The 17,443-nt window shown below is 31.2% G+C and overlaps 1 protein-coding gene across 5 annotated transcripts in view; it reads right to left on the reverse strand.

Moving 5' to 3' along the window:
- Positions 1-17,443, reverse strand: part of LOC142325605 (uncharacterized) — a 107,645-nt gene that overhangs the window by 44,256 nt on the left and 45,946 nt on the right. For all 5 annotated transcript variants that reach the window (XM_075367553.1, XM_075367554.1, XM_075367551.1 and 2 more), the window contains one exon: positions 8,706-8,888. In XM_075367553.1, the coding sequence (XP_075223668.1) occupies positions 8,706-8,888 (183 nt within the window). The remainder of the gene's footprint in view (positions 1-8,705; positions 8,889-17,443) is intronic.

Below are 17,443 nucleotides of genomic sequence, written 5' to 3' on the forward strand. Positions count from 1 at the left end.
ATTGAAAGGTTTTTTAAAAATAAATAAAATAAAAATAAATTTAACTGACAAAAGAATTTATTATAATTGCAAAAGAAAAAAAAGAAATTCTATCCTTGTTACGAATAAATAATTCAACATTAACTAACTTATTATTAATAACTAACTAAGAATTTATTTTAATTAATGAAGGAGAAACAATGATATAATTTTATTCTTTGTTTATTAGTGTGGTGAGAGCTCAGAATGCATGGTCCGCTCTCCAGCTATAGCAGAGAGCACAGCACCTATTCCCAGGCAAAGCATATAACCTCACACCAACACACACACTTGGATAATAAGTTGGGAAATTAAATATTTTTAATGTAAATCTTTAAAATTCTATACAAAATTACCTATTGTACAAAATATACACCAAAATTCACAGAAATATCTACTTTCCTACTTTATACGCTGACATATTTATTTATTTATCAATTTAGCCAATTGTTTTTATTTAGCTATTAACTTATTTAATATGTTTATTTAGATGAATTTAAAAATTACTTATTTTATTTATGGGACTTAAATAAAAGAATTAGTATAGTATGTTAAATAAAGAAAGTCCTTCGAAACCCAGCTAGACTAATTACTTTATTTGCTTATATTATTTCATATTTAATTTTACACACGTTAATATTATTTCATTCTACTGTTCACCTGTGACATCACACCTCATAGCAGACAAATACAACAGCTGATGTGCTACCAACCTTTGAAATATTGAAGTAAATTAACATTTAAAACAAAAAAATAATTAGGTTGGCAATTCTGTGCAATTTCAAATCCCCGGTCCAACAGGACAAGAGAAAAGGGAATTTCCCACAGGGAAAAAGAGAAGAGAAATTCCAAGAAGCCCACCCCTGTAATGTGACCAAAATCCTGCTCTCTGAATGGCTAATGGAGCAAGGTGCCTTCTTTCCAACTACTACTAAATAAAGAATAAATAAACCATCAAGAAATAATTTCAAAATTTAAAATAATGATTTTTATATAAATTGCTTATTATTTCTGTTTACTGAATTTATTCAAATAAATGCTATTATTATAACAAATACAGAATTTAGATATATTAAATGCCAGTAGTAACATATGTATGGAAGTAGCAGATTATAAAAATTTTTAATATATAAATTTTTTTTTATTATAAAATTTTTTATATTCTATCTTTAATACTTCACAGAATATTAAAGATTGTGGATCTGGAGGGGTATATGAACAATTATTAATAAATATATGTGCTCACACCAGTGTTAATTAATTAATAATTAGAAAGTTAATAATTATTAACTAGTATTGAATCTTTATCACTTTTCCATACTGAGCATTTATATCATAATACCTTACATAATATTATCTCCTTACTGAAGAACACTGCTACCAGGGTATCTATCTGGTTTCATGACCTCACTAAAGGTTTTCAACACATGACAGTGAGCCAGGGGAGGATGGTTTAAGTTTCCCATTTGAATTACTTATGTAAAAAGCTTTTATGTGACATGTTGAATAAGGCCTTGAATTGTCATGCAGAATGCAAACACAATATGATTAAAGATGAGATTTTGGAGGTATATTGTACTTCCACTTAAAAAAAACCAATTACAATGCACATCTCACAGTTGGCAGGAGTAGCAATTTTATGTTTCAATTATTGTTTTATTAGTACTGAGCAGAATAGACATATAAGATTACAGTATTTTGCTGGTGACTAATGCAGAAATACTGTGTTCTATGGTAAATGGTTCATTTCAACATCCGATAAAAAAAATCAATTTAGAATAACCAATTAATATCATTAACTAATTTTTATTTCCTAGTAAGAAGTAAAGGAAATATTGTGGTCACAAAAAATTTCAGTTCTCAGATTTAAACAGAAATATCCACTTTGATTAGTTTCAGTGCGATGTCTGCAAGTATGTATGTCACATAACTCAATAACAATTAGCTGTAGGATGTTGAAATTTTGGATTTAGGACTGTTATAAAATCTATTTGTGCACCTCCCCTTTTGATTGCAATTGACTGGACCAGAAGTCCAAAAAAGCCCAAAATCCAAAAAATTTGGATTACAGACTTTTTCTTGCAGTAATAAGCCCTCATTGAGAGCTTTTCGGCAATATATCATAAGTCATATTTATTTTCATCGGTTCAGAGTTATAGCCAAATAAAATTTTAATTGATATATTTGGATTGTACAAGAGGAAGGCACATCGGTTCGAATCCGACTTTATATACATATCCTTTTTTTAACTTTTAATTTAAATATATTGATTTATTAAAAATTATTAACCTCTGATGGTAAGAAAACTTTTACAATAAATAATATTTTAATGATAACAATAAAAAAAAAATATGAAAAATCAGAAGTTATTAGTGAAATAAAATTTTATGTACTTTCCAATTTAATTAAAAAATGTTTAAAGAGGTAACTATTAATAAATTAATATATTTAAATTCAAAAACGTTAAAAAAAAAATATGTATATGAAGATGGATTAGAACCCATGTGTGCATGGTTACAGTTCTGACATGTTCTCACTTACACCACATAACTACTTGAGCGACATCAAAGTTGCTCAAGTAGTTATAACAGAGAAATTTATAATAGAATCTATACATAATATAAAATGCTGATACAGACACCACAAAAAAATATGCACAATGCAATTGTGTAACTGTCCACTTTATTAAAGAATTGGAGGATCATATCTGACTTTCAAATGAAATAAGTTTAAATGAAATTCAGCAAAAAATGTGTATATGTAATTTAACAGACGTACAAGAAAATGTGGTATCTACATCACATTTTTATATTTAAAAGATTCATAATATTTAAAAATGTGGAACAAGTCATGATCAGTTTACACTCATACATAATCCTAAATTACAGTAGAGCCCAATATACCTGTAGAAGTGTCCAAAATTGATCCCTGCAGAGGTGGAAGAGGGAAATATTTATGTACAAATAAATAATAATATTTGTATTTGTTTTAAACAAAATTAAAACTTAAACTAAAATATTAAACGTAAAAGCATACAACTACAACCACAGATAAAAACCTAAAAATAAATAATGATTAAAAAACAACTATATCAAACTAAAAAAATAAAAATAAAATAAATTTACAGAACTCCAAAAGGATACACTCCTTTTGGAGTTGTTTGGAGAAAAGCTTCTTCTAGAATGACAGAAAAAAAATTTAACAAGTATGTAAAATACTAACATGCTGAAGTAAAAACACCCGGTTCCAAATTTCTTTATCATTGCTCAGGATTTGACGAATATTCCTGGGCAATATAAATTTATTACGCAGGCCACACAACATATACAATCTACAAGGATGTGGTGCACTGTCAGATGGCAGTTGCATCATATGCATATTGGTGGATTTACTTTTAACATTAAATATCTGTGAGCGACTATGATATGGCCTAACCACAATCAACAAAGAACTACTTCCTCTAGACAAAATTTTCTGATTGATGAGTCCCATGGCAAAACAGTGTTTTTAATGTAGTGGAGTTTATTATCTCCAGTCACTTTGCCACTTTGCTCAAAGAGCATGTTTTATATAATTAATAAAATCGCATGTAGTAACACGAGTGGTTAAAAAACATTGACTACATGTGTCTTTAGCAGCGGAATCTGCACGTTCATTGCCTGCAATTCCTACATGGCTAGGAATCTAGCAGAAAGTCACTTGTGTGTTGGTTCAACTCAGCGATTGCATTATAGATTTTGGTGAAGGATGGCCTGGTAAAAATCTTCTAAAACTTTGAGTGCACTACACGAGTCACTACAAATGATATGATGGTATTTTAGGTTTATGATATTCAAAGCCTTATTGATAGCATACAATTCAGCAGTAAATACACTTGCGGTAGACCAAACATATAAATTCTGCTATTAAGGATAAATGCACATCCAATGGTACCACTCTGTTTCGATCTATCTGTATATACTATTCCATCTGGATTTATTTTTGAGAGAATGTGACGAAACATTTTCTGAAAGATGATAGATGGGGATGATTGTTTCTTGTATATGGTAACATCAAAAATAAAATTTATAAGGTTGATTCTCCATGGAGAATATAAACAGGGATATGTTGGAAAAATAGAAGGTGTCACGTTTAAAAGGTGTAGTAACCATCGGGTACTAAAACCCATAGGTGCAGTATAGTGTGGATGGTCTTCATACTTTTGGAAATTAGGATTCCCAAGAACTGCGGTAAAAGCCAGGCTATTCAACTGCCCTTTAAGAAAGGCAAAGTAAGATGCTAGAAGTTTGTCACATCTAACCCAAAGTGATGGTTCATTGCACTCAAGTGTGCTAGTGACAGGGCTTGATCTAAAAGCACCTGTAGCAAGACGAAAAGCATGATGTACATTATCTACCATCTTCAGTATAGTATGATGCGCTGAAGAGTAGGGAGACACAACCATAATCTAAGTGGGAATGAACTAAGGAGTAATAAAATTGATCTACTGGCTCACCAATTGGTGTTACTAAGAACTTGCAGCATATCTAGCAGTTCGGAACATTTCATTTTTAATTGTTTCTAGTGATTGACCCACGTAAGGTGGCTGTCAAGAAATAAATCTAAAATCTTAATATTATAACAGATAGCAATTGCTCTTCATTTAGAAAGATTTGTGGTATAAAAGGGTCCCACAGGCAAGAAAGGGCTATTTTGTTTTCTCAGGTGAAAGTGTGAAGCTAGTAACCTTGGACCAAGCTTCAAGGTTAGATATTGTGTTCTGTAATAGTCTCTCTACTATGGCTGTCGAATGGGACGTAATATATATAGCAAAATCATCAACACAAATAAAGAACATGAAACAGGTGGCTGCACACATTCAGCAATACTGTTGATGGCTATAGCAAATATGGTAGCACTTAATACACTTCCTTGAAGCACTCCATTCTCCAAGGTGACGCGCTACCCGATAAAGAATCTCCAATACAAACACAGAAAGTTCGGTCATTTAAGAAACACCCTAATAAATGTAAGCATATTGCCCTTGACTACCCATTCTTTAAGGGTGTTTAGAATATCACATTGCCAGGCTGTGTTATACTCCTTCTTGATGTCAAAGAAGATAGTGATGAAGCACTTGTGGAGTAGGAAAGCGTTTTGAATAGCTGCTTCCAGTGACAAAATATGGTCAATGGAAGAACATCCTTGGAAACCGCAATGTTCTAGACATAAAAGGCCATGTCTCTCGAGTACCACGTAAGCATGCTGTTCATTATTTTCTGTAACACTTTACATAAAATGCTTGTCAAGCAGATAGGTGGTAGTTTGAGGGGCTTGCTTTGTCTTTACCAGGTTTAAGTATCGGTACGACAATGGCTTCTGAAGAACAAAGCGAAGACTTGTGGGACAAATAAACTTTTATATAGGTGTTGTAGCGCCAAATTAGGTAGGTGTGAGAGCATACTGAAACAAATGTTGTCAGGTCCACGGGAGGGGTCAAGTGAGTTCCTCTACCATATTCTCCAGTATACGTGGTGTTGGAGGGGGAGATTTTGATAAATGGGAAGTTGCAGATGACATTCTAGAGAAGGTGGTTGTGCTGGCTGCTGTAACAAGGAGCTTATTTGGTGGCTTACCATCAGCTGTATTTACTCCTGTCAGCAAAGGTAAAACTTTAGGAACAGGAACTTTCAGAGGGATCCCACTAGTGTTAGTTTCACTAGCTGTAACTACAGACTTCTTATTCATCTTTGTTAACTCAGAAATAGTTGCAGTAAGTGAAGCAACCTGATCAGATAACATCTGAACAAGCTTTTTCAGCTCATTGCAGGATCTGCATTGTTGATTGCCTTCATTTACAAGAGCTTTACGTGATGTCCCAGCAGTGAAAGAAAAATCCAGTTTAACCAGGTTTTGAAAACTAAGTGTCTTTTTATATTCTCTTCAGGCAGCTGGGAAAGAAAGTTTTTGCTTGGTACAGATTTTTTGGATTGTCTTCTCTTCTTCAAAACTTCAGCAATCTCAAGAGTGTGCTGAATGTGGCATTCTGCACTTATATTTATACCACCCATATTAATCACATGTACAGAGATCAACTCTACTCGTCATTATATGTTTTGATCAGAATCGATCAGTCTCGTAATTTCTTAATGTTCTTTGGGGAACCACTTGAACCTGTTATAACTTTGTTAATCAGAATAGACAATACCTTATGATTGGAATCACCTTACTGACTATTTCGACGAACTACAAATCTGATGTTCTTGCACTGCAGACTTGATTTGTCACCACACTTTTCACTACGAATATTTTTGGAGGTTTTTCAGATGGACCACCAACAATTATGTAATTGTTTTATGGACTATTAATTTTGGTCCCACGAGTACTGGCGATAAAAAGGACCACTCCAGTAGAGTGCACACATACCAGAGTTAGAGCTAAATAAAACTGAATTCGCCCAGGTGCCCAAAGGACATTGTTAGAGACTCACTATGTAGAGCCATGCACCCATTGGCATGATAGTTTCCACCTTGGTTTATGGGTGTATTTTGTAAGGTGTTGCAACGCCACTGAAAGTAAGTGAAAGAGGAAATGTTGTTTTATAAGGGAATATGTTGTAATTTGTGTAGTGTTCTTGGTGTATTGTATGTGTATAATGTTCTGTATCTCTGGGTGTAGCGGGAAGAAAAGCTGCAGAGGCTAGGGCCATAGGGATGCCAATCCTACAAAGTCTTAATGAATAAGACTCTCTGTCGGGGGCACTAGGTTTCTGCCTCACCAATGTTTGATTGTAGCAAGATGCAGGAGATGAATGCTGTTCGATTCATTTTGGTGCTCCAACCAAAAAATCACCTTGCTTATGTGAGTTATCACTTCACAAACATCAAGAATGTCTTCTTCTGCTTCCATGTCATTTTCACCACTATCTATTTTTACATTGTTGTGTTTATTGTGAACAGCATCAATTATATCTTTATCAGATGTGCACTCTGAAATCGGCTGTAATCAATATCTGCCCTGTCAGCTGTCAATTGTGATTTTACAATGTGAAACACTACATGCAGACTGCATGTTAATTCCCATTTGAACAAATGGTGACAGTTTCTTTACTGGAACATTCTTCCAGTTCTGAATTGTAGTTAGAGTAATGATTCCTCCTCGTGCAAAACCTACTGAATTGTTTTAAGATTGACGGATTTAAGAGAGTTTCCACGTCCTTATCACGGTTCACTAGAACACTGACCAGTTTATGGCAGTAATGCAATTTAAATGTCCTTATAATGAGGACCCACCCATTACACCCAGGTGTAATGGGTGGATCAGTGCCATAGTGTTTTTGTCAACAACATAACTATGACAATTTCATCTCATGTCTATAGCATATCAGCAGGTACAGGATGGTGGTCAAAAGTAAAGACAACTCTCTCTTCAAGTGATACAGACGGTTTCCTCACTGATGGAATAAATTCCTAATGGAACCAATTTGTGAAATTTCTCTAGTCATCCGTGAATTTTTCATCTGTGCAACAACAGTATTGAAGCCATGTTGACGTGTTTAATACACCTAGGACTACAATTTTTCCCTATGCAGACAGGTTAAGTTTAAGGTTTCATGATTTCTTTACGGCCAAAAGGAGAATCACTCTGTTCATGTTCATTCTTATAACTTAGTTTAATTCTTGAGAAAAATTTTCTGCAGATTCACCGTCACATGGCCGAACTTCTTCCTCAACACTGGTTTTGATTTTCTCCCTCAATATAGTGATGTGAAAACCAGCCATCAGATGCGTTAAAATCATTGGTCCCAAGAAAATCTTTAAATAACTTCACAGCTTCAGCTCTGATCATCGTCCCAGACAACAGTACCCTTCACTTCATTTTATTAAGAATGCCTGGATATGCATTCATCAAGATCATCACCATCTTCGCCTAATTTAGTTTTTTCTTTGCAGTCCTATTTTTCACTTTTAACTGCATCTATGAAATTTCTAAGTTCATCTTCCTCTTTCATCCATCCCCTAATTGTTCCTTCTGGAATGCCACATTCAGATTTTTTATTACTATCAATAATTTTCAGAGTATCTTATGCTGAATATGCTTTCACTTCAACATTTTGTACTCTGAACTTGCACGGTTCAATGATACTGGCTCCAGAACATTGTAATAATTCTAACTCTATTTTCATAGGTAAAAATTTTATTTAAAAACTACAGTATTTTTTACGGGAGACATACCCTCATATTTCATCCGAATCTGCAGTATTTTGAATCATGCTATTTTGGGCTTCCACTGCATTTAGCAGGATGAGAATCGTTTTAAAATTTACTATTTCATTCTCGATAAATTTTCAATTATTAAAAAAAGATTTAATCGACAATATTTTTTATCTGTATTGAACTTCAATGTTCAAATTAATTATTTAAGAAAAGAGTAACAAATCTTCAGAAGTCTAGACAGTAATCCACAAAATTATATGTTAAGTTGTCACTATTTTTCTAATCTACATCAAAAATATTTTAATTAAACATTCTTCTGTTTCAAACAAGTATGGGTGAAATTTATTCACAAATTAAATATGAATACAATTAGATGATTAAAACACTTTGCTAGAAGTTTTTATTATAAGTAACTACATGCAATAAATAAATAAATAAATTGTAAAAAAAAAAAAAAACAAAAAACAAAAATATTGTATATAATCTACTCACTGACAAACGATGGAATATAACAGTTCCGTCAGATGATCCAGTAATTAAATAATCATGGAAAAATGCTATACAATTAACAGCTCCACTGTGCCCAGAATAAACATGGTTCAAAAGTGTACCTTCAGATTTCAATCTGAATATTCTACCATCTTCTGATCCGATAAACAAATCATCCAAATATTCCTAAACAAAATTTTGATGAAAATCAAAATATACTCACAAAAAACAAGACACTGGTGAATGTAGTAGTTAAAAAAACAACAAAAAAACAGTATTTTTTTTATGAAGAAAATTTAAGAAAAAATTTATTTACTGGTATATTAATAACCATTAATATAATTAATAATACTTTAATCAGATTAAAAATAGACAACATTATACACAAATTAATAAACCTATTAAAATTATGTTTTAAATACAACTATTTAGAATTTAATAAGTATTACCAGCAAGAGAAAGGTCTCATTAAGGGATCTCCACTTTCAGCTATTTTACCTAATGTTTTCATAAATGAATTAGAGAACAATAATCTACAACACATATTTAATAAACATAAAATTTTACTATATAAAAGACATGTGAATAATAAATGATCAAGAATTTAAAGATGAAGATACAATAATTTAAAAAATGAACTCCTTAAATAATGACATTAAATTGATTCACTTTAGGTAGAGAAAATAATGGCATAAATTTTTTAGATATAAAAATTAATAAAAACTGTAATACCAGTAAACTGGATATCGATATATATATATATATGTATATATATATATATATATATATGAAACCCACTACACAGGATACCATAATTCGTTTCATCCTTGGAATCAAAAAATTTTGATGTTTAATTTGTTAATATACAACGCTATAAAATATTTAAGGTATAACAATATAAAATTAAATATTGAATTTACTAATGTTAACATATAGCTATAACTAACGGATACTGAGAAAACCTAATAAATAAATTATATATTAAAATAAAATTTATATAAACGAGAATATAAAACTAACAAATAATAATAACGGATACAAATATGCTAAAACTGAATACAAAATAAATTACAAAAAATTCAATAAAATATTTATATCTTTTGAATTAATTTTTTTTTATTTGGTGTTTGTGGGCGAAAAACACCTGGGTGTTATCATCGCCTGGTAGCTATTAGTAAAAGGGTAAAATAACTCCGAAATAATAAACTATACAAGGCGTAAACGTAATACTAATCATAAAAAATGCAGTTTAAAATTATTAAAAACTGCATATACAACGAATAATAAAATAACTATATAAATAATAGAGATCGTAATAGAATAATAAAACATAACAAATTTAATTTTTTAACAGGGAGGAGTATATAGTTTAAAAGGCGCAAATTGTGACTTGAAATATGTTGGGATGTCAAACCGATCTTGCTGAAACTAACTATCTCAATTTGTTTTCTTTAACCGGGCAACGGTTGGGTTATCATTCCAGAGTTTATTTTCAATCTATAAAGTAAGATATCTTCCCATTCCTGACTTACTATGATTTACTATGTACTGATCTGAGTAACAGTTTTAACACGCAGGTCAATGGGTTATTAAGTAGGAATGCAATTCAATAATAAAGCATTAATTGAATCACCGATAGATTTTTACTGATCTTCATTCAAACAAACAGGGATAGATAATGTCTAAAATTACCAAGATTTTCTTGGAGTATTTAGATATAGATCACATTGAAACCATACGGAATTTATTATAGCTAGCTTTCTTAACACAAAAATTACAAAATATATAAGATGAAACATATAAAGCACTAAACTGAAAGAAAAAAAATTAGTCGAGTGAGACATACTGGAAATTTCAAGAAAAGATAATCGCAATAGTATTCTAATATATAATACTGTTAATGAATAAATACACTTCTTAAGTAACACCAAAACTAAAATAAATACATTTAATAACTGAAGATAAATATTTTTTTTTAATCAGACAAATTTTCATGGTAAAGATTCAACTTAAACAATTATATTATTTGGTTGCGGTATTCTGTTTTCAATAGAGAGCAGTATCAACCAAAAGTATCAGATGTAGAAATAAATAATGAAGTGAGTACTTTCCTGGCAAAATACTTAACATATTAATAGGGCTTTGGAGCCCTATTACAATTACCATGCAGCTTTTTTTATTAAAAAATACATTTTTTAGTATGAGAAAAAACCATGCTTGACCACGATTCAAACGCAGAATTTTGTGCATGAAAGGTAGAGATGCTATCATTCCACCAAGAGGTTAACAGATATAAAACAGGTGTGCTACACATGAAACCGTGGGAAAGTTTTCAATATAAAAAGCCTAAAGAACGACTTGTTCTCTTCAATAAACTGTCAATATAGTAAGAAAAACTAAAAATACAAGGTATTCTCATTTACTTCTAAAAGAATGGAATTCACTGCCACATATATGACATTATTTTACATTTTACAATTATACACTTTAATCAATTTGTATTACATTAACAAATTTGTTAACATCATCAATCACAAAGTGCAAATGATTCTTAAATCAAATTTCATGAAATATATTAATACAATCTACAAACACTGTATATAATTACAACACTTAACAGAATTTGGCAGATCATTCACTTTAAAAACAGCAAAGATTTAAATTTTGCAGAAATCTGGGCTACTCTCATAATACTTTAACATGACTTAAAATTTATAATTTTTAGAAACTGAACAGAGCTGGTAACAACAAAAACCTAAACATCCTTAACTTTCCAAAATTCTGGTAAAAACGCACAAGATATATATATATTATGATACTGTGATTTAGAATAACAATTCTACAGGGTGATTTTTTACTGTCTGGTAATCTGTTAATGTCTGGTCATTTTTTTTCAAAGAAAGGGAATTTTGTTTTGTGACACGGTGTTGGTAACCGGTATAGATACGGCAGTGTGAGTTGATTCTCCATGAGCTGTGTAAACTTTCGTGCAGTTTCTGGCCGTGTTACGAACAGAATGTCTTTTACCATAGAACAACGAGTTTTCATTCTTGATCAATATTTTGATACGAAATCGTACGCGAGTGTAAAATAATCATTCCAAATTATATTTTTTGGTGTTCCTCCACCAGAAAAAATGTCAATTTCTAGGATAGCAAACCGATTTCGAGAGACAGGTAGTGTTTGTGGCAGAAAACGTAGCGGTCGACCAACTCGCTTGACAGATGACGTCTTAGAGAATGTGAAAACAAGATTGCTCAATTCTCTGCGGAAAAGTTTACGAAAACTTTCCACGCAGGTTGGTTTGTCAAATTCGAGTGTTCAGAAAGCCGCTAAAAGTTGAAATTGTATCTGTATCGCGTAAGATTAGTCCAAGAGCTTCAGCTTCCAGATTAAACAAGTGATTGCAATATTGCGGTCGGTTTAGGTCTCTCGTAAATGATAACGGAATCAAATTTTTACAGTGTTCTTTAGTGATGAAGCTTGGATTCCATCTCGATGGTTATGTGAACAGTCACAACTGTCGAATTTGGGCGGTTCAAAATCCTAACGCTTTACAGGACAAATTTTTGCATCCTGAAAAAATTGGTGTGTGGTGTGCGATATCTCGTCATCGTATAGTCGGACCCATATTCTTCGAGCAGACAGTAAATGGTGAAATATACAGGAATATTGTGCGCAAATTGGTGTCCCTCTTGAAACCTCAAGAATGGTATTGCTGGTTTCAGCGAGACGGCGCTACATGCCACACGTCTCGAGAAACCATGGATTTTCTGCAAGAGTTCTTTGAAGATCGAATAATAAGAAAGGGCATATGGCCTCCAAGGTCCCCAGACCTCACATCTCCAGACTACTTTTTGTAGGGTTATATTAAGTCCGAGGCCTTCAAAAACAATCCTCACACTATTGATGAACTTAAAGTCAATATTACATACTTAATCACGAATATTTCCAATGCATCTCTTAAAAAGGTTTTTGCTAATATGCTGAAAAGAGTCCGAGCGTGTATAATCGCAAGGGGGTGGGCATTTTGAGCATATTTTTTAACAATTATGTAAGTAATAGCTTTTTATTAATCTCTTTTGTAAGTAACAAATACATTTTTTTATTCCTCCTAAATTTCCCTTTCTTAAATTACATTTAAAATTGGGTAACAGGACTAAAAAATCACTCTGTATATTTATTGTGCTTTCACAATAGGACATTCATTTTCCATTAAATTCCTATTATCTATACATAAACTGATGTAACTCTGGACACTTTTATTAAAAAAGCAAGTACTAATCGATAAATAATAAAGAAAGGGAAGAGAGACTGTTAAAAGTTCTAACCATTATTTAACGTGATAAGAGGGAACTATAAAGTTTTAAATTCCTAGTCACAAAATGAATACTATTTAATGAAATATGATCGATAATATTATAATGTAAATAAAAATTAGTGTAACTGTGGCAATTTCTACAAGTCTTTTGTTAGATGTAAAGGCAAATTAAAAGTGAAAGTTTCTGCCCTTAGTTTAAATATAAAAGTAAAAAATAACAAGTAACTTACATAAATAAATTAAATTATAATTTTTTGGTTACTTCCAATGGTATTAAAGAATTAGCAACAGTCACTAAACTGAGGAAAAAATTGTGAGCCAGGATGGTATCTTTCTTCTTTAATGGCAGATAAGCTTCATAAAACTATCTATCCTTAGCATAATACAGCTGTCTAAGTTCACAGTCAGTTCTAATAAATTTTGGGATAATGAATAACATATTAGCATAGCCCAATCTTGTAGTAAAACTTTGCAATGAAATCAAAATATATGTAAGCAGAGATAAGGGTTACGTATAATTCCATTAAGATAATGAGTTTTATTTTCATGAGCTATTTAATTAAACTCTTGTCTCAAAAGTAAGTGGAGAAAATGATAAATTCCCAACACGCAGACTGCTCCTAGCAGTCAGAAGCATACCCCACTCTTGACTGGATGATCTCAATAAAAATATTGCAAATTCTTGTGGAATTTCATCATGTAATCACGTTTAGAGAGAACATAATTCTGTAATTTCAGCTACACAAAGCTGAATAGAAACTGAGTGTGTTAGCGTTTAAACCCCAAACAACTTGAGATTCAATACTTAAGTATTAGGGTTTTTTATGTTAGGAGCTCACATCAGCTTTTATAAATTTTTATGAGCTGCTTATCAAACATCCCAGACACTAGAAAACACAGGTATCTGCCAATTACTTACCAGTTTACATTTTACTTAATTCAAAACTATGGTACATATTGGTATTAATTCAAATTTTGACTGGCCACCATTTTTTAATGGATCAATTTATCAAGCTCCAGTTCATAAAAATTTGTCTGAAATTAAACAACCCTTCAACAAAAATATTTGCCACATGCCATATCTTTAAATAAAAATCTTTGAGCTTCAAAACCAAAAACCATGAAGGCTGGAAATTGGACATATTAATTGGCTGGAAATAGGCCTATTTATTATGCCTAATAAATATTACAAACATTTATATTTTTTTGTCATCAACCATTAAAAAGTTGAAGGATTTAAACACACTCTAAATTGTTAATTAAAATACAAGAAATACATAAATAATAAAATAAGAATAAGAAATATAGGCATATAATGCTGTGCGTTTGAAAAGTTACCGTGTAGCATGCTTCAGAATTATGTGGTACATTCTGTTCTTGGCTTTAGGTTGTTCTTTTGGCCCTGAAGGTTCATTGGGTTTTGCTCAGTAATAAAGACATCAGTTGTTGAATTGTGATTGAACATGCTTCATTTTGTTTCATGTTTTTTCATCTATCGGAATCAATAGTTGTGAGAAACGTAATGGTTTTTTTTTGTAGCGGAAAGCATTTTTCTTGTTGAACATGCTTTCATGAAGGCGACAAGAATGACACTGTTTGATCAAGACTAAATTATTGTCAACGGTTTCAATATTTTACTGACCAAAATTCCATAGGTATTCTTGACATATTTTTCAGATGAAGTGTGGTTTCATGTAAGAGAGTTTATTGATTCACAAAGTACACGACTGTCATCGACAACTAATCCCCATGAATTACACGAACCATCTTTACACAAAGCGAAAATTGTAATCTTCAGTCCATGCGAGTAGAACATGCATTGTAGGTCCAACCCTTTTTTGAAAGGACAGTTAATAGTTATTGAGCTATTTTAACAAACTTCAATAGTCGGCTTACAGAAATGTAAATCAACCACGGTTGGCTCCAACAAGATGGCATCACAGCTAACAGGTCAATGATTTTTTCACAAAATGTCTTAGTTGAACGAATCATTTCGAGGGGTTTATGATTGCCTGATTTGACTCTCCCAGATTAATTTATATTGGGGGGGGGGGACAGTGAAACAAACAATGAATCCCAACAGACCATGCATTAAACAAACTGAAACATGTGAGGTGTTGTATTGATGTTGGAGATCATTATCAACACCTCTTATAAGCTATTCCATTTATTGTAATATAAGTTTCTGTAAAATAATGAAAGCTAAATGCAAAGTAATAATTAAGAAAGTTTCATCATTTCAATTCCATAAATCCAATGTACAACAACTTTCCAAATTTATTGTATAATCCATACCAAAAATCTATGCAGCAGGAAAACAATAACATCTGCTCTTAATTGGGAAAAAAATTTCAAAATTAATCAAAGGGTAAATCAAAATTAATGAAAATAACACTGAATAAATAGTGAACTATAAAACTGTATCGTACCATCCAGAGTAACACACGATAATATAAACCGAAATATTTTCTTTCACTTAACTAATAAGAGTATGAAATCTAAAAAAAAAAACATAACAGATGATGCCCAAACATCAAATCATTAATGACATCAATAATAACAAAGAATCAACGGAATTTTTAATTGCATATCATTGGCATGCTAAGTAATAGCTTACATTATTGTACACATAAAGCAATAACTGCACTTGCACGTGGGAATGACTCAGCCTAACTATTGAGATATTAACTCATTCATGCTGAATTCATATTTATATCTGCTGCGCAGTTTTGCGAGACAAGATATAATTTAAAAAAAAATAAAAAAATACATAGAACTCTCTTCATATCTTATCAAAATATAAAAGAAAATAAATGTGTAAAATCCTCAAAGGCTACAAAAATCATTAAATTCAACACATTATCTAGTAAAGTATCTCTATTAACGCTAGTACACTCAGTCACTTAACATGAGATCATAATAACCTGTAAAAATATTTAATAGACACCACGAAACCAGTAGTGACAATGACTTTTTGAGATGCTTGATTAATATACAAATGATCTGAGTACCTTTGGTAGTCCACTATTCTATTAAAATCTGTTTCCACTTTTGGTGCAGAATAAACTCTTATTTTCTTTGGCAGCATTAGTTTAACAGTTATTACTTTATTTGAGTACTTGTCCTTCCTTGTTCTTTAAAGTCGGTCAGGATAATTTAGACTTTACAGAAATTTAATTAACTCTCAAATCCAATTCTGTTACTTTTGCATCATTCTTCAATACAAAGGCAATTAATTCCCTTCCTTAGATTTTAAAAAAAATAGCAAATTTCATTTTTTTCTGCCATTATGTAACTAAAAACTTTTATGCCTAAGTAGGGAAATTATTTATAACATTACCGGTAATTTATTACTGGTTTAATAAATATTCTGAATATAAAGTTAAATAATAAATATACAAACATAACATAATAGCAACAAATTACAACAGTAGAGACTGAAATATTAAGAGATAAAATACTGCTAGAAAGATTAACTCAGCAAGCCAGACAGCTCAACAAGACATTAAAAAGTCAAATCTATACTATCATGTTAAAAAAATACTGTTTGTAGTGACATTTATTAACATTGGAAATGAAAAAATTAAAGTGAGCATTCAAAAAGATGGTAGGGAGTGTGTGTATCAGGTTGTGGGATAAATGAAAATATAATAGTATTATAGAAAGTATACATAAATAGAGAATAATAAATGTACCTTTTCTTTATGAAGCGGTACAAAGTAAATTATCGGGGAGGGTTGTTAATAATAGTAGTCAATACTGTTAGGAGTTACAAATTGGGGGTTTCTTTGTGAATTTGATTTATTAAAAACCCCTTTCTGAAGTAAAATTTAAGAATGGTTAATTAAAATGTTATACCAAATGTAATAAAAATACACGGCATTTTGTTAAAATGCAGAATATACATTTGGTTAACTGTAAATATTTGTAAGATTTTTTTCATTATATACTGTTCTTATTGATATTTTTTCAGTGAATATAATTAATACATGATGCACAGCTACCCTACATAATCCTTTTTTAAATTGTTATCCAAAATTTAATCCACCTTAATTTACAATCCAGCACATTAAGATCTGTTAGACATTTTCTTCAGCCAACAAACAGAGCTGAAATTTTAAGGGCAAGAAAAGAGCTTGAAAACTGTCCTAGGTTTTAAGCTCTATCCTACTATTCTTAGGGTATCATGAAAAACCAACAAAGCATGCAAAATATCAACCTCTTTACTGTTAATTTTAAGAGGATACAACTTAAAATGCCAGTATATTTCTGGCAATTATCATGTTTCAATAATAAAAATTATTAGAATATAATTTTTGTTTTTTTCAAGGAAAAATTTATTGAAATAAGAAAATTGCTGTTAAATGATTTTGATTCCATCAAAAAAAAAAAATACAAATAGGGATACACTTTCTTTAAT

The sequence above is a fragment of the Lycorma delicatula genome, chromosome 5 (assembly GCF_047948215.1).
Source record: "Lycorma delicatula isolate Av1 chromosome 5, ASM4794821v1, whole genome shotgun sequence".
NCBI lineage: Eukaryota > Metazoa > Arthropoda > Insecta > Hemiptera > Fulgoridae > Lycorma > Lycorma delicatula.